This window comes from Sparus aurata, chromosome 8 (genome assembly GCF_900880675.1).
Source record: "Sparus aurata chromosome 8, fSpaAur1.1, whole genome shotgun sequence".
Taxonomy (NCBI): domain Eukaryota; kingdom Metazoa; phylum Chordata; class Actinopteri; order Spariformes; family Sparidae; genus Sparus; species Sparus aurata.
The window spans coordinates 11742256-11760493 of record NC_044194.1 but is presented as its reverse complement, the minus strand read 5'-3'; the positions used below and the strand labels follow the sequence as shown (position 1 = coordinate 11760493).

At 42.0% G+C, this 18238-nt stretch overlaps 1 protein-coding gene across 5 annotated transcripts in view; it reads left to right on the top strand.

The window, feature by feature from the left end:
- Positions 1-18238, top strand: part of tln2b (talin 2b) — a 97359-nt gene that overhangs the window by 69486 nt on the left and 9635 nt on the right. For 3 of the 5 annotated variants that reach the window (XM_030425647.1, XM_030425646.1, XM_030425645.1), the window contains exons 34-50: positions 738-881; positions 1087-1272; positions 1391-1531; positions 2405-2586; positions 3769-3901; positions 4015-4116; positions 4241-4411; positions 5809-5955; positions 7826-7927; positions 8065-8184; positions 8850-8996; positions 11085-11251; positions 11621-11804; positions 12257-12382; positions 14720-14836; positions 15964-16149; positions 16623-16730. In XM_030425647.1, the coding sequence (XP_030281507.1) occupies positions 738-881; positions 1087-1272; positions 1391-1531; positions 2405-2586; positions 3769-3901; positions 4015-4116; positions 4241-4411; positions 5809-5955; positions 7826-7927; positions 8065-8184; positions 8850-8996; positions 11085-11251; positions 11621-11804; positions 12257-12382; positions 14720-14836; positions 15964-16149; positions 16623-16730 (2463 nt within the window). The remainder of the gene's footprint in view (positions 1-737; positions 882-1086; positions 1273-1390; positions 1532-2404; positions 2587-3768; positions 3902-4014; positions 4117-4240; positions 4412-5808; positions 5956-7825; positions 7928-8064; positions 8185-8849; positions 8997-11084; positions 11252-11620; positions 11805-12256; positions 12383-14719; positions 14837-15963; positions 16150-16622; positions 16731-18238) is intronic. The other 2 variants (XM_030425648.1, XM_030425649.1) reach the window with 1 other exon arrangement.

The window sequence follows — 18238 nt, the reverse complement described above, 5'->3', positions numbered from 1 at the left end:
TAGCTGGAAACAATGTGTTTTTTTCTAAATGCCAATCACATCTTGTGTATTTTACTGCTTTTGGCAGGACTGACATAAGATAAAAGACAGTGTGCTTGATATCAAGATTCAGTTTAAGTTTGATGCGTTATGCCTTGGCCGATTATCCACTAACATGATTTTAGCAGTAAGACAACTGTAACAAGAAAATGTTTACAGTGTGAAATGCCTTTGTTACTGAGAGGATGAAGGATCTTTATGTAATGGAAAAATTGACCCTTTCTTTAAAGCTGCAAGCAAGCCGGTTTGAGTCAAGTTGCGTTTAATGGGCACTCTGCTTTAATGCCATTGAGCGTGGATATTTTATTCTACAATTATTTGGGGTGTAATTTGCTTTGTGTTTTGTACCATTTTATGATAACCATCAGTAATAAATGTTAAATTGATAGTTATAACACTTTAATTGACAGTTATTTGACTGTTAACAGATAGTGAAATGCTTGTAAATCATTTACTAAGCATTCGTTAAGTTTATCAGGTAACGTAAAATAAGATAGTCCTTCATTGATCCCCATTGAATCTCGTTTGTGCCTGTTCATCCACTTGGACTGCGTGTGGAGTTGTTAGCTTGTCTTCGACAAAAAATACGATCTTGGGGGACAATAAAGAACATGTCCAGGGGCGAATTGATGAATCAATTAATTAAGGAAGAAAAAAGGAATACATAAAATAACTTTTTTATGTTTTCTGCCTTGTAGGCCTCTTATCTCGTAGGTGTGTCTGATCCCAATAGTCAGTCTGGTCACGAGGGGCTGGTGGATCCCATCCAGTTTGCAAGAGCCCACCAGGCTATACAGATGGCGTGTCAGAACTTAGTGGACCCAGCGAGCAGTCCATCACAGGTAAGAGGATTCATGCTGGGACCATTACCTGGAATATGGGGACTGCATTTAGGTTGTGCATATAGATCTTTGTGACTTTGATCAAAAGTTTGAAATTAAGTTTGAAAACCTTAAAATCGACCTGAATGTCACAGAAAATTCCATCTACACACCTCATTTTTATACAACTCTGCTTCCTGTTTGTTGATGTATCTTTGTATGTCAGGTCTTGTCGGCAGCAACAATTGTCGCCAAGCACACCTCAGCTCTCTGTAACGCCTGCCGCCTGGCGTCCTCCAAGACCTCCAACCCCGTGGCTAGGAGACAGTTCGTCCAGTCGGCCAAAGAGGTTGCCAACACTACAGCCAACCTTGTCAAAACCATCAAGGTCATCTCCCCAACTGATCAAAACGTTGAGTGTAAATTTGTTACAGAATTCTTTTCGTCGCATGGGAAGCTGTGGGTGTGCGTAGAATTCGGCCCTTTTCCAATACTTGGTAAAATATTCATACGTTATTGTCTTGTTTCAGGCCTTGGATGGGGATTTTTCGGAAGAGAACAGAAACAGGTGCCGCGTTGCTACGACACCACTCCTTGAGGCTGTCGAAAACCTGTCAACCTTTGCCAACAACCCTGAGTTTGCGAGCATCCCGGCTCAGATCAGCAATGAGGTATTCATCTGTTGTCATGCTTGTTCGTAGAGCTGGATCATAATTGATTATTTTCTCCATTAATTGTTAGCTTTGAGGTTCATAGTATGTCAGAAAAAGAGGGTTTCCTAAAGCCCAAGATGACGTCCTCAGATGTCTTGTTTTGTCCACAACCCAGCAAGATATTCAGTTTACTGTCATAGAGGAGTAAAGAAACCAGAATATATTCATATTTAAGAAGCTGGAATCAGAGAGTCACTGCAGCTCTACTTGTTTGTTGTGCCCCGTTTAGCTTGTTCTCTGTTCTCTGAAACATCCGATAAGTATTTCCACCCGTCCTACAAAGGATCTTGTACCAACTCTTCCGAGAGATTTAATGAATATGTTTGCGACTTCTGCTCTCAATCCACTTTAAACAAGCACTCTTATGTGAGCCAACACAGAAAGGTTTGTACAGTGAACATGGGGGGGATTGGATTGAGGTCAAATTTTCCCTTTTCTTTTAATGTCAAGAAAGGACTCGGGAAGAAAGATGGATTTTTGTTATTTTTCAATCTAAAGCGGAACAAGTTCTCGCGCGGTCCTCTAAAAGCTTTATGGCTGTAATCTTGTGGAGGGCAGTGTTTAACGGCACTCTCTCTCAGCACAGCTGCTCTAATCTCCAGCTTGTTAATCTAATTGTCGAGGGAGGCTTTGGCTCGGATCATAAAGACTGAAGGTGTTTCTTCCTGCATGTGTGTAAAGCTGTCTTTCTAATCTCATCCCCCCCTTTGATTGCACCTTTGATCTCTCCAAGGTAGTCAAGGAATATTAACAGCTCTGTCATACCAATGTGGCTAGCTCTGTTACCTGACTTGTTGTTTCACCTGCACTAACCTTTTATAATTTCCACAGGGTTCGGCAGCCCAGGAGCCTATTGTGCGTTCAGCCCGCTCCATGCTCGATAGTTCGACTTACCTGTTAGAAACAGCCCGCTCACTCGTCCTTAACCCCAAAGATCCCCCCACCTGGTCCATACTCGCCGGTCACTCCAGGACTGTGTCCGACTCCATTAAGAGCCTCATCACGTCCATCAGGTTGGTACTAATCCCATCGACTGCCACATCTTTTCTCTACAGGATTACACCGAATCAAGGTGTATAATTGTTTGCTCACAGTTGGTGGAGAGAAAATTGTTTCTGAAACCAGAGGGCTTATTCTGTGATACCTGCTCAGCTGAGAAATAAATTGCCACATTTCTTTACATCCGCTGAGATTCATGCTGTCTTACGATAGATAAATGAGAATTGATGAGAGACGTTTTATGTGTGAGTGCCCCACCCACTTTTATCTTCATCGTCTTCATCATCATTCATTTTGTTAATTCCTGTTTCATGTTGAAAGTTCATCCGCGCCTGTCGTGTTTTACTTTCCACTTCACTGTCTGTTCTCCAGCACCATTTTTCCTGTTCACCCGTGGCTCATTTGTTCATCACTCCTTGTGTATTTAAGCCTGTTTTCCCCCTCACTCTTTGTTGGTTTGTCTGTTTTCATCCGGCAATCAGGCGTCTTAGTTTAGTTTTTTGTTTGTGTGTGACTCTCATTTGGTGGCCAGCCTTGTTGCCTGGCTTTTGTTTCGGATTTTCACGTTTAGGTTTTTTTTCTTCAGTTGCATTAAAGTTCAACTTCTTTGTTCTATAACCTGCCTGCCTCTGAGTGTCTTGCGTTTTGGGTCCATTTTCGGCAAAATCTTGACATTTGTACATGATTCCACATGAGTGCCACATGAGCACAGATTATGACTATAGAGCATCTTTGGCCTCGCCCTACAGCAGCCAAGTCCCAGGATAGATTGCATTTTATTGTAACTCACGGTTTGTTTCACCAGAAAATGTGTCTTTTGTCAAGAGTTCGAGGAGATGATTCATACCCCCTGTGTCTGCAGACTAAATATGAGGCTAAAGCCAGCAGTTTATTAGCTGGACCGCTCCCAGTCAGAAAAATTATTGTAATCTTGCACAGCTTGTAAAAACGTTTTTGGACCGAGTAAATAAACAAGTATAGTATGTTAGTTAGTGAGCTTTTGAGGGGCTGGAATGTGTATTTTTTCAACCTTTGTCGAGACCCAGTTTATGTTATGCTAAACTAATCTGCTGCTGGTTGTAGCTTCATATTTATAAACAATTAAACTTTGCATTATTATGTTTTTATATCTATTTGCACAATAATGTTGAGATGTATTTACAGCATTTTTGTGTTTTCAACCTCTCTCATAATAGGGACAAGGCACCGGGACAGAGGGAGTGTGATTACTCAATTGATAACATCAATAAGTGCATCCGGGACATTGAGCAAGCTTCCCTAGCTTCAGTTGGGCAGACCTTGCCCTGCAGAGATGATATCTCCATGGAAGTGAGTTCAAATACCTCATCAGCTCTATCTTGTCCGAGCGAAAGAACTTAATGGGATCCGTAGTCTTTCCGTTGTGACTTATAACGTAATTCTCTGCCATTGTAACTCACCAGGCACTCCAGGAGCAGCTGACATCGTCCGTGCAGGAGATTGGTCATCTGATTGATCCCGTCTCCACCGCGGCCCGAGGCGAGGCTGCTCAACTAGGACACAAGGTGCCGGTCCGGCCGTATATCCCCTCATTCCCACTAGATTTAGAAAGAAAAACCCATTCTGTCTGTTTTCTATCTTGTGATCCGATTCCTTCCTCAGACATCTCTCTCACACTCGTTCCCTCAGGTGACCCAGCTGGCCAGTTACTTTGAACCACTCATTGTGGCCTCGGTGGGCCTGGCCTCTAAGCTGCACGACCACCAGCAGCAGATGAACATCCTGGACCAGACCAAGACCCTGTCGGAGTCTTCCCTACAGATGCTCTATGCTGCCAAGGAAGGCGGAGGAAACCCAAAGGTGCCAGACAGCTCATATAGCCACAGTGTGTTTAGCTTACCATGATCTCTTTTCTCAAGTCTGACCTCTGATAGTAAGCTACATTTCAGCAGGTCAAGCCGAGAATCAAACCATTTGTTACTGCTGAGCATGAAGAATATTCTCCTGCCTCGGCCTCTGTAATTCTCTATTATATGCTCTTCTTTCAGTTGTAAGTCATTCGCTCGTATTAAACTCATACAGAACGAAGCCGCGGGAGTTCTCGCCCGGTTTTATGGCTTTCCATTAGCGTTGGAATTGATTTTAAGATTTAAGTGATCATTTTTTAAAACCTGTTAACTGCACAACTTCAAATCCCATTGTCAGGGGATTATGCCATTCCTCAAACATAACCGTTGCCTATATGCCCTGCCTACATGCTGATGCATATTATCTTCCAGCAGTTTGAATAAGATGCTTTTCACTTTGAGGACAGGAAAATAAACAAGGAAAAAGGGGACTTTATTTTGACAGGTTGTCTCATTGAGATCAGGACGTTGATTAAGAGAGACCTGTGTTTAAAGTGAACGTATACAGTTTAAGAGAGACAGACACAGGAATGTACGAATTATACATTAGAAAAACATTTAAAGGTGTTATCGCAAATGTGAAAGTGGAACCTTTTGAAATGTTCCATTGAAATAAGACAATAAAAGTTAAAAAAGGAGCTCATTTCATTTGCATGCAGCACAGTGTTTGAACCTACTTTTGCCAATTCCGGTGTGAACAAGAGGTTCAGCTCATGTCAAGATGTTCAATGACCCGACATTGTAAGTACTGTACTTGAAATCAAGCAGAGAGCAGAGGTAACTTGGCAGTTTTTATAGTAGGGCCTTATAAATAAACAACATGTGCAGCCTTTAATTGTGCAAACTGGTGTTTAAAGGTTAAGGTCTGTTTGCACACTTGAAGGCTTGAAAATCAATCGGCGTGCCCCAGTCCCTTTGTTTCCCTGGAAATATTACATTTTTCAGTCTTACACAGTGTTGGAAAAGCTAGGGAGAAGCTAGTTTGGTGAAATGAAGCTATTTGTAAAGCTACTGCTTGCCAACAAAAAGATCAAATTGGCAATTTACACTTGAAATTATAACAAAATAACACTAAAAAGGAACATGCCAACGGAAAGATATCACTCAGTTGAGTTTATTGCCCACTTGTTCACCGGTCATACAAAAACCCAAAAAATAAAAGTTCCCACTATTCATGGGGAAAATGAAGGGAATGTCATCTTTGTAAGCATCCAACCTTGGTGACGCGTCCTGTCGTGAGAGCCATGCAGCTGAAGGGACACACTCGAGCTGTTGTCAAGCTGATAAATTTCCTCCTGGCTCGACTAAGACAATGTCACACCAGCGTTAATCAGCTGACTGTGTCCCCAGGCGTCCCACACCCACGATGCCATCTCCGAGGCAGCCCAGCTGATGAAGGAGGCTGTGGACGACATCATGGTGACTTTGAACGAGGCGGCCAGCGAAGGAGGCATGGTCGGGGGTATGGTGGAGTCCATCGCTGAGGCCATGGGCAGGGTGAGTAAGGTTGTGTCCGTGTGTGTTTTGATAGAGGATGCTGGTGTACAGCCTGAATGTGTCTCTTATGAGAAGGCTGCTTAGGTGGTTTAAATAGATTCCCTATCTTATTTGTCTGAAGGCAAAATGAGCTTTCCCCTGGAAGAGTTATTCCGCTGTGGGTGCGCTGAGTGTGTCCTTGTCAGTGACTCTCGTTAGTCCAGTAGATGACAAGTTTTAAATCAACAGCCCACTGGTGATGTCAGCTGTCATTCATCCTGCTGGGGGGGACCTGTCGCTGGGCTGACGGCGCGGTTAATAATTGATAATGAAATGCACAATCTCAGATAGAAATGCTCTGCTCACATTGAATCCTTTTTCTTCCTTTATTTTGTTCTACCCTCAGTATAAACATAAAGGGGGCACCCTTCATTAAAACTCCATTAGCATATATAAAGTGGAACACTTTACACAAATGCATACATAAAAAAGGTTTATAAGTTCTCACTAATGGCTTTTTAATTGTGAAGAAATTATACAACAATTAACAAGTTGTTCTATTATAAGATCTCGGGTTGCCAAATGGGGTGCATCGAGTGTTGGTATAGCCGGCGAAGCTCGATTCATCTTCAAAGCAGCCTCTTAAATTAATCAGCCTTTGGACCATCTGAATTCCTACAATAATGTGCCTTCCAAAGAAACTGTACGTATATAAATGACTTGTTTACACTTGCAGTCGCAGAATTAATAGTTTACTATAATGCAAAAAAAAAATTCACAGTCTTTCATCAGCGATGTCCTTCAAGGCTACAGTCATAAATGTAATAAACTTAAATAGTTTGGACTGTAGCCCGGCTGACTGAGAGTTAAAATCTGATACCGATTTATCAGTACATTCATGACCTCATAACATTAGCACATGTTTTGATAAAGATTCCTAAATTCAGTAATTAAAGGATTGTGATCGAGATTTATCCTGAGCTGGGTATATTTTAGTTGATAAATAAAATTGTTAGTGCTCTCTGGTGGAGATTCTATATAATGAAGACACACTTTATAAATCATATCTTAATCTCATATTTCTGTACTGCGGTTTCTTATTACTCATGCCAACATCTAGAATAGATGGATACAGTCTATCTGTAAAAAGTTGATATTGGCCAGTATAAAGTCCTGACTGATTTTCAAGGAGACATGTTATGGTCATTTTCAGATTCATCATTTTATTTTGGGTAAATCACTTTAATTTCACTACTTGGTTTACATGCTCAAGAAACACATCAGATTTCTCAATACACTGCTGCAGCACCGCTAACAATAACAACAACAACAGAGCAGCTGTGCTAATTAATTATGCAAATGTGTGACTCTGTGAAACGCTGTGATGTCACCAAGTCACAGAATTAAAGGTGAGACTTCTGATGAGGAGCTTCTGTTGGTGCAGACTTTTTTTTTTTACTTTCTTTCTTTTGCATGCTCAGTAACCTGTATAAAACACAACAAAAAAGCTGAATAGGTATCCTTTAATGGTCGGGCCATAGTCTGGTTTGCAGTTGTCTTCCAAAAATTAGAGGTATCAACAATCTCCATTGGCAGGTTGTCAACCGAGTCAATCCTTAGTGTCATTTTGCACTGACAACTTGGCAAACCAAAAGCATAGCGCTCATGGTTAGCATATTAACATCCTAATACTGGTCTATAATGCATTCGTAGTGTAATACTGAATAAAGGATAATATTATACCGAAATTCATGGCTTTCTTATTGAAGGTTTAACTTCAATTTATCAACTATGCATAAGATAACTAAACCTATATCAATCTTGTACAAATGGTACCTAGTGCAAAAACATTTATAGCTATGTAAGAACTAACTGGTTGATATCTTCACAGGTGGATGAAGGAACGCCCCCTGAACCTGAGGGCTCCTTTGTGGACTACCAGACCACCATGGTGAAGTTCTCCAAGGCCATCGCTATCACTGCTCAGGAGATGGTGAGTGCACTAATGCACTGGGATGTACATGCCTGGCTCTGTGTGTTTTCCATTAACTATCCAATCTACTAAGACAATATTTGTCAGTGGAGCTACAGAACCATTAATGTGCCTCCGTATGTTCTCTCCGCTGCCAGATGACTAAGTCGGTAACCTGCCCTGAAGAGCTCGGCGGCCTTGCCTCTCAGGTGACGGTGGACTACGGGCAGCTAGCACATCAAGGACGCCTCGCTGCAGCCACCGCAGAGCCAGAGGAGGTGAGAAGCTGTGCACTCTGTCACATGTGGGGAAAATTACACACTCTTATGAAAGATTTACACGCTGTATATATCTTTGCAGTTGTGCCCCTGAAACGTCAGACTGAAATATCAGCCTAGGTCTGCATGTTGCAGCAATAAAATGCTTTCGGATGTATCCACTCACACACTGATCAGAGCTGATGTTTTTCTGGTCTTTGATATGACACCCCTTCCTCAAGGCTGCTCCGGACACTGCGAGATCAAACGGAAATAAACCCCCTGCAGCATCCGTCACTCTCAAGACCCACAGTGTTTTCTTAAAGCTTTGCTGTGTCGTCCAGTAATGTGTGGAAACATCACGCTAATAAACACACAGCTCTCATCAATATCGTGTATATGGCAGGCAGCTGGAAACCCTGCTGGTTGCCATAGCGACATTGTGCCTCTACAAGTCTAAAAGCCTATAGTGATGCTTATAATGAAGTACCACCCACCCGTTAATCTCAGTCTGGAAATTAAAGGTGTAGTGCCAGCACTGCCTCTGTGAGGGTGCTTGAAATCATTTTTTATCCACCTGCTGGATAAGAGGCATGCCAGTTTAGGACATGAGTGCAATTCTACGGTACAGTGACTCAAACAAGACTATGGCTGCAGTGTAAGTCGGTGTCTGGTTATGCTTTCAGGTTGGCTTCCAGATAAAGTCCCGGGTGCAGGAGCTGGGCCATGGCTGCATCTACTTGGTCCAGAAGGCTGGCGCCCTGCAGCTCAGCCCCACTGACAGCTTCTCCAAGAGGGAGCTCATTGAGTGTGCTCGCGCAGTCACAGAGAAGGTGAGCTATGTGGACAGAGAGCTTAAACTCTTGAGAAAAAAAGCTCTTAATGCCTACGTGCCGGCGAAAGTCATGGCTGGAGGAATTATGTTTTCAGGTTGTCCGCCCTGTTCTCGCGAACACGGCATCTCATGGACCGCCTCCAGGGAATTCTTCAAATTTGGCACAAACGTCCAGTCGAGAATTCATGAGCTAAATTTGACAACATTTCACACAAATGCCAAATAGGATAGAAATGAAGAAGTGATGCTATTTTATAGCCAAATGTCAACTTCTCTGTGACACCGTAATCAGACCTAATCCAAAAAACGACCTATCCAAGCATCACAACGCAATGTAACTTGATTTCTTTCTGTTACTTTTAGATAACTCAGTATCAAACATATACAAAGAAAGACAAGATAAAGAAAGTACCAATAAGATGACTTTTATTTGATCGTAACTGTGTATTCGGGACAAGCGGGACCAGAGTGATATGTTTTTTCAGATTTGTGAAGTGTTTTCATGTGTGCGCTTGTGTATGATTACAGACTAGTATGTTATTCTTGATTCTAAAATTGTAGTCCTGTTAGTAAACTCTTTTTAAATAAATGTGACTGTAATCTAATTACATCTTTATTTATTACTATGTTACTTTAATGGAAAGCAGTTACCTTTTTTTTATATCCTAATTACGTACTGTAATACTTACCTATAGAAATATATGCATATGTACTGTATGTATATGTATATGTATTCCGTTACTCCCTATGCCTGATCATAATGTTCTGCAAAAAGTCTCTCCAAATCCAAATTTGTTGCTGCAAGCTCATTGATTTTGCTGGTGTTGAGCCTCAGGTAATTGTAGTTGCACCAGGTGATGAAGCTCCTCTGCATCCTGGTGTAAAAAGCAGTCTCTAAATGAAGACAGCATATCTCTCTCCAGAAAGTAATCACTGGAGTCGTACGTGTTCGTGTAGTATGGTGGTAACTTGCATTACACCCAAAAATAAACCTCAAACATTTCAATAAAGTCCTTCACTACATATATCATGTGAGTCTGGACTGACATAATTGTAAACTTTACTTGATTGTTTGGTGGAGGGAGACAGCCATGAGGGAGTAATTCCAGTTTATATATATCTTTGACTTTTTTAAAGGAAGTCTATTTTTGCTGTCATAATTTGCCATCTCTGCTGTTTGAAGTTGGGTAGCAGCGTCGGGCTCAGCATTTGCATTTTTATGAAAATATACTTCACGCATTGCTCAGTACAGTTGCTGTATATATAGTTATTTGAATAAAGTGGTAGAGAACATGTGAGTGGGGGCAACTGCAAAATTTAAGAAGAAGCAGCTCAGATTGAAGAATTGTTTGCTATACTGTGGCTGCTTTGCATTTCAGTTCTTATTCATTCATTTATTATAACTAGGGTTTTTTTTTTAGCTTTAGCTTAATTTTGAACTTGTGTACTGAATGTATGTTATTTTAGGTGGAAATGGCTGGTGCCTTACTGATATATTGTTATTATGCTAGCAGTCATGCGGGTCATGAGAGCATGCTCTCCTGGCCACCCTCACACTGTGCAGTTAATAATAATACAAATGTCTGCCTGCTGTGACCCTGGCAGCAACTAGCCAAGCTGCTCGCACATTAACATTTCTCTGCGCTCTGAGGCCGTGATTTGATTTGGGGCTTATATCAAACTTGAATAATTTGGGGTCTCATGCCTGCTGATATGTGGAGCTTGTTGATAACTACCTCTCAGGGCTTTCTATTTGTTTATGAGGGATGGGCAGAGTGCGGTCCTCAATGGGGATGTGTGATTTGCAGAGTCAGGCTCATTGACTTAATGTGATTGTGCAGCCGACTCTGAATGCATGTTTAACCTTGCTCCCTTTTCTCGCTCCCAGCGTGCTACTTTAAATCCGGCTCGCCCAGATCTTGCACGTTTACAACCTCACTCGGCCGCTTCACAAAGGCTCTGCCAACATCCTAGCAAGAGGAAGAGTTGCTGTTTAATCATTAAACGTGTGCAATGCATACAGAAACTGGGGTTATTTTTTTTTGCTGTTTTTACACCTCTGAAGACAGCATGCTTTATGTTCCAGGTGTCCTTGGTGCTGTCGGCACTGCAGGCGGGGAACAAAGGCACCCAGGCCTGTATCACAGCAGCCGGCGCCGTTTCTGGCATCATCGCTGACCTGGACACCACCATCATGTTCGCCTCAGCTGGAACACTGAACCCTGAGAATGAGGAGTCTTTTGCTGACCACAGGTACAGTGACCTTGAAGCAAAGAAACGATGTAAGATGAAAAACCTCTATTTACTAAAGAGGAGAGATATTTGATGGTGTTAGAAATGGGCAGTAGATTAAAAGGTTTAACAAGCAGGAGGGTAATATAACTAGATTTCGGTTGCTAGGCTTTGACACAGATCTCTCTTTTTCTTCTGACAACTCAATCAAATGTGCAGTTTGTCAACAAAGCGGAATTTTCGGATTCATTTCACATGATGAGCCAAATTTGAAATGTTCCTTACTCAACACACACTCTGTTAGAAAAGCAACAGCTTCCTTTCATATTGCTGGTACTTGAGTGTGACCGTGGAGCAGATTGTGATACAATGTGTCCCGTCATCCTTCAGAGAGAGCATCTTGAAGACAGCCAAGGCGCTGGTGGAGGACACCAAGCTGCTGGTTGCTGGTGCTGCGTCCAGCCAGGAGAAACTGGCCCAGGCCGCCCAGTCCTCAGCCAAGACCATCACCCAGCTCACTGAGGTGGTCAAACTGGGAGCGACCAGTATGGGTTCTGAGGACCCTGAGACACAGGTGATGATAAAATCCAGAACACATTTTCCACCAAAGAATGTGTAATACAGCCACAGATGTTTCGGCCATATGTAGTCACAGATGTACGCCTTTTATTTTCTAACAAAGCTCAGTTATGACTTTTTAATTCAGCTTCACAGAGCTTTAACCAGCTATTATAACCCATTATCATTATGCAATTCTGTAACATTAGTCATCCACAATGAATGTCCTCTATCTTTTCTGTACACCCAGGGTTAGATTCTCTGTGCAATTGCAGTTTCATCAGATACACATTGTGTCTTCTCTGTCCCCTGTGTGCATGCCTCTATCTCTGCCCTCCACCCAGTCTGAAGTATCATGACTAGGTGGGAGTGATAACAGCTGCGGTGTTAAATCCTTTCCCCGGGGTGTTACTGATAAACCTGTTCTCCGACCATTGTGCCATATTGATACCAACTGTATCCCCTCAGGTGGTTCTGATAAACGCTGTGCGGGATGTGGCCAAGGCTCTGGCCGAACTCATCGGTGCCACCAAATGTGCAGCCGGCAAGCCGGCTGACGACCCATCCATGTATCAGCTAAAGGGCGCCGCCAAGGTAAAGGAATGGACTGTCATACCGGTATTGATGTCAGCAACACAAGCCTGTAATTTATTATTCAGCTTATGCTTCCTCACTCGGAGGAATGCGTGCAGACATGGATTCCACAAACGCTTTCTTTGTGGAATTGCTATGTTCAGCTTGACGTATCTGATACCACAAAGTAAGGCTTTTCAAAAGAATGATATGACACTTCTTATCAGTTTTTGGAAGGTATTCTCTTCTTCTGTCATACCTGTATGCGGGACTAGATGCATCACTGAGATGAAGCCTGTGTGTGTGTGTGTGTGTGTTTGCGAGAGAGAGAGATGGTGTTCTTTACTGAGATCTGTTTGCAGCCACAGAGCTTTTTTATGGTATTTTAACCACTGACACTACACGAGGGCAAGTTTTTGAATCAGCTGTCAGGACCTGATCTAAGTAAAGCTCAGCTTCACAATTCTATCTGTAATGCCAAATGAGTTTTACTTTACTTTAGCTAAGTTTGTCAGCTTGGAATTTTAACTAGCAAGAAAGTAATTTCAGATATCTGAAATACAGCTGTTACTAGTGAAAATCACATTTGCACTAGTAAAATTATATTTGGGATAGCTACAATTCTATTTGAAACTAGTCAGAATTTATTTTTTGGGAAATTGTACCAGTTGTATGTATTCATAATTAATGAGGGCGACGTATCCAAAATGGTGTTCTTGTGCTGCCTGGCATAACACAGAAAGGTTAAGTTATTTCAGACAGTCACTCACAGTTTGATGTCCAGTTGAGAATTAAGAACAAATAAGCGTGTGTGTGTGTGTGACTTGGCTTCATCAAATGAAAAGTAGCTTTGTAAAAGAAAGAAAACTGGTTCAGCCCTTGGCGTCCTGAAGCTGCATGCAGATCACAGCTGACACTAATGACGATGACGACATCAACGGATGTCAATTTAACATCCCTTTAGTGTCGACCGCATGAGGTGCATACACGGTTTTAATTAAAAACTAATTCAGTTAGGAATTTAATTCATCTTCTTAAGGTTTCCACTAGTCACTGTCCTTTTCTTCAACATATAGAAATACTATGGTATATATGTGCAATCGTTATTCTCACGAGTATTAAAGGAATTAATGATACCAAGATGTCTGTGAATCAGTTTTGACTTGAAAAAAATGTGATTTCTACCTGAGAAAATAGATTTTTGTAACACGTCAAGATTGTTTCACATTTTGACATCAGTGAATACTAAATTGCAGCCAGTCAGCCCTACTGATTGAATGATAAAAGGGCCTGTTCATACCCTTGGTTTGGGTGAGGGAAAACTCTGCGTAAAAATCTTAACAGGTTGAACAAATGGGGGAAAAAAACACGTCTTTAAGAACATACAGACATGCAATAAGCGGCATATGGAGTTGCAAAGTTACAATCCGAAAATAAATTAAAGTAAAGTTATAATATAAAGTACACAGGAAGTGTGATGTAAAGCAAATGCAGTCGAAAATTAAGTGTACAAGTTTTTAGAGTTTTCAGTTCAAGTGTTTGAGCAGCTTCCAGGCGCCGCTGAGAGCTACGAGAATCTGCATCATACAGACACTAGAGGGGAGAGTTCTTACTCTTGATCGTTGTGACTGCTGTCACACCTGCCAACTGCTGAAGAACAAAAACCAGAGATCAGACCCTTTGTATCCAACCTTGGTGCAGCTGCGGTCACTGCAACAGAGAAACAGAGATCAAAGTGTCTGTATCAGTCACAGAGCCTCAGACACCTCTGAACCAAAGGTTTGCTCGTCTTCAGCAAACTTCCATATATTATTTATTTCTTTTCCTCTCAACTATCATCCCTGGCACAGCGGGTAACTTCAACTGTTGCATGGGGTTTCTTATGTTTTCTCATCTAAATGGAATTAGGGCCACCCATGGACATGGTTATGTTGACAGATTGGTTCTGTTCCCTCCAACATATGGTGACCTCCAAATGGGACCCCTCTCAAACTCCTGGCGATCATGTTGCTCAAATTCCTAACTTAATAATGTATACTTTGAACGCAGCACAGACAGAGCAGACTGCGTCACCGTGAATTTTTATTTTCATCCTAGGTTGTCAGTGAACTAACTGTATTACCGGCAGTAACCTCTTTTTGATTCTAAATACATCCCTCAGTCTTTTCTCTTTGTTCAGCTGCTGATGTCTTTAATGTTCATTAGATAAGCATGTGTAAACCATTATTCACTCTAATGGAATCGGTGAAGAAGGGGGAGGAAGAAAAAATAATTAAGTAATGTTTTGCAGTTCGGTAGAAAGTGCTCCACCTCCTGGTTCGACTGCGAGCCTCATCATGACTTCCCTTTATTCGACAGGTCATGGTGACCAACGTGACGTCTCTTCTAAAGACAGTGAAGGCGGTGGAGGATGAAGCAACTCGCGGGACAAGGGCACTGGAGGCCACCATTGAGTGCATCAAGCAGGAGCTGACAGTAAGAGGCCCTGAAAACCTCGTCTTTATGGTCTTTTTCGAGAGTCGGCTGATGAGACACAGCCTCTCCGCAGAGCTGGCTCAAACAGGGTCAGGGATATCTGTGTCTATTATTCTGAACAAAAAACAGGGGAGCTTTTTGTCCTTTTTTTTCCCTTTATTATCTGTCCAGCTCCTTTCCTTCCTCCCTGCCTCTCAGCCCCTGCAGGTTTCCCACAGCTCTTATCAGACTGTGTGTAGCAGGTGCAGGCAGAGTGAGAAAGGAAGAAGATTTCAAGAGCTTGTTTTCCTTTTTTTTTTTGTAATTTGCAGCTAATCCTTATCAGAGGACCCCCAACCCTCGAGGAGGCTTTACAGAAAGCTGTGTCCAAAGCCAAATCCAACAGTCTACCTAAGTCCTAATTTTTACTGCTACCCATATCAAGACGTCCTGTCCTTCTCACATGTTTGTCACTTTTCTGCTGCTGCACAAGTCCACGTGGACCTCTTTGTTTCTTCTCTAAATTAAAGATCCCCTACAGACATGTATTAAGACACATTTGCAAATAATCAGCTCGGAGCAATAATGATTTTTTTTTCCGCGTCCTTAGAAAAGGCAGCTTTTAGCCCATTCAAAATTCTAGAATCGATAAATATGCTAATTTTAAAGTTTGCCTGCTGGAGACAAGATATCGCCGTTTTTCGCTGTAAAGTCCACTCTCAGTGTGTTTGCATTGGTGGCCTCAAATTTCTACAGCACATCTTTAAACAAGTTTGGCTATATGTGATTTCACGACTCATGCTTATAGGTCTGCCTCTTTAAGCACACCCTAATAATTAAAAATGTGTGATGATCTGCTCACCCCCATGCCAGTGGAGCAGAGTGGAAAGTAAGCTGAGGTTTTGTAGTCCACAAAATGTTTCTGGAGCTTCACAGCAAAACAGCGCTGCAGCATCTCCTAAACAACTGAAATAGAAGGGGACTTGATTTGAAATTAATAAATAAAAAAGCTCCACACATGCACATTGAAGCTCACACGTACATCTGTTAAAACAAAAAGGAAAATGCATTTTCAGTTGGAGGGGGACTTTGATATATCTGAGCCACGCCCGTATCCAACCTGCGTCTGTTGGTCTCCATCTTGTCAGGTGTTCCATTCCAAGGACGCCCCGGACAAGTCCACCACACCCGAGGAGTTCATCCGCATGACAAAGGGCATCACCATGGCAACAGCCAAGGCAGTGGCTGCAGGCAACTCCGCTCAGCAGGAGGATGTGATCGCCACTGCCAACCTGAGCCGCAAAGCCATCTCCGATATGCTGACTGCCTGCAAGGTGCTAATCCACATTGCCCTGCCAGAACAGGCCTCACACAGACATCACCGGGCTGCCAGGGAACATGTGAGGTTGGCCTGCAGAGAGCAGATAGGACATTAGAGTCTAGTCTACTTTATGGCCGCTCCCGCTGGTAGTGACTCAGTCACTTTTCAAAGTCGTGCCGCGGAGCATCAGTCAGGATGTCCTTCGGTGACTGAAGAGCACTTGAAATGAGACAGAGAGAACATCGCAGGCTGTGCTTCTGAAAATCAATGCAGTACACACTAATTAGCGAAGAATTATTTGAAATAGTTCATGAATAAATAAGCTACGAATTTTAACTGCTATGTGCACTAGATGGTATACTTATCCACATGAGGAATTGTATAAAAGCTATTCAAGCCCCACATGGCACATTTTTCACCTTTATATCAGGAGCTGCTTTAAATCTAAACATGCCGTCGGGAACAATTTTTGTGTCCTTTTCCCAGCAAGCAGCCTTCCACCCAGAAGTAAGCGAGGAACTGAGGAGCAAGGCCCTGCAGTACAGCTCTGAGTGCACCGCCGGATACATCAACCTTCTGGAGCAAGTGCTGCAGGTTAGGATGAGACAGTCACATGTCTCATAAATAAAGGATGAAAGTGACTTTCATTTGTATGTGTCTACGTTTGTATGCCTGTAGCAACCGGATGGAAGAGTGGGTCCTGATATACTATTACCAAGTGAGGTTTCACAGGTCTTATCTGCAGGATTAAATCCTCTGCTGCTTGAGGAAAGAAATCTTCCTGGCTCTCTGTCAATATTGTTTATATTTATTGTAGCGTCACTGTAACCAAACAAATAAGGCTGTTGATCGTGTATGTTTTTCTTATTGTCAACAGTTGCACAAAATATTGAAAAAAACAACAATAAATGTATTATTCTAACAAATCCTATCTATGCAGCCAAAGTATTATGTAGCTTATTCGTCTGTGCAGTAGACCCTCTAAAAATCAATTGAATTAAATGAGTCACGCTGTTTCAGTGGGTGACTTTAACTCTGTTATTTATTTAGGACCAATACCACGTACTGTACTAGGTCCTGCTGCTGTAGGGTAATTACTCACTAATGCACCAAAAGTATATTAAGTCCCTAACAAATGGGACTATTTACTCAAATTTTTGATTTATGTTCGCTAAAGACCAGTGCACAGTTGCTTTAGTTACTCAGCCTTTTCTTAAAGCTTATATTTTCTTGTGGTTGAGGGGGAAGGAAGTCTCACATGTTGTTCTTGAGCCGTGTTGTCAATAAGAAAAAATATCGAATGACTCCAGCCTTCAGCAATGAGCAACATATCTGAAGACTTAAAATGTTTTAATCACACATTCTGCTGTCTGTATCTTTTATATCTTACACCGCCGTGTACCTCTGCAGAAGATCAGATTTAATTTCTGAGCACCTTGTCGCATAAATCTGCATATTAATCAGCACAACTTATTTTCATTTAGTACCTTAGTTCATAATAACGGTCCCTGTTTGTTTTGTGAAGACAACTGTGTTGGCATGTAACAACTGCTAATTAATGTATTAAGTATCCCTAATAATTATCTCACTTGCATAATTACAGTAGTTACAGGTACACCGTGTTGATTCTGGCAGGACACCAGGTCACTAAAGTACCTTCTATTAAAATAAACTATGAAGGCTCTGCTTTTCCAATCAACCAGCTGCTCAAGCAACAACAGAATTACACAACACAAGAACACAAGATACAGAAACAATGACTGACTTACAGGGAGAAAGTGAAGAATCTTCTGTCATGTCAGTTATTATTTATTTCCCTGGCCAAGTTATTTTCTTGCTTCCGCGCTGGCGATGGCCGTGTTCGGAGACTCCTTTTGTCTGTCCCATTCTTGTGAATGTGACATCACAAGAACGTCTTATCAGGTTGGACTCAAGGATGAACTGTTAATGAATTGTGGTCAAAGGTCACAGAACACGTTTTTTTGGGCATTACTCAACAATTCATTATGTTGATTATGGCAAAATTTTACAGATGTCTAAGGGGATTAAATGAGGACGTTCCAAAGGGTCATAGCTTCTTCACTGTGACGGCATTATATTCT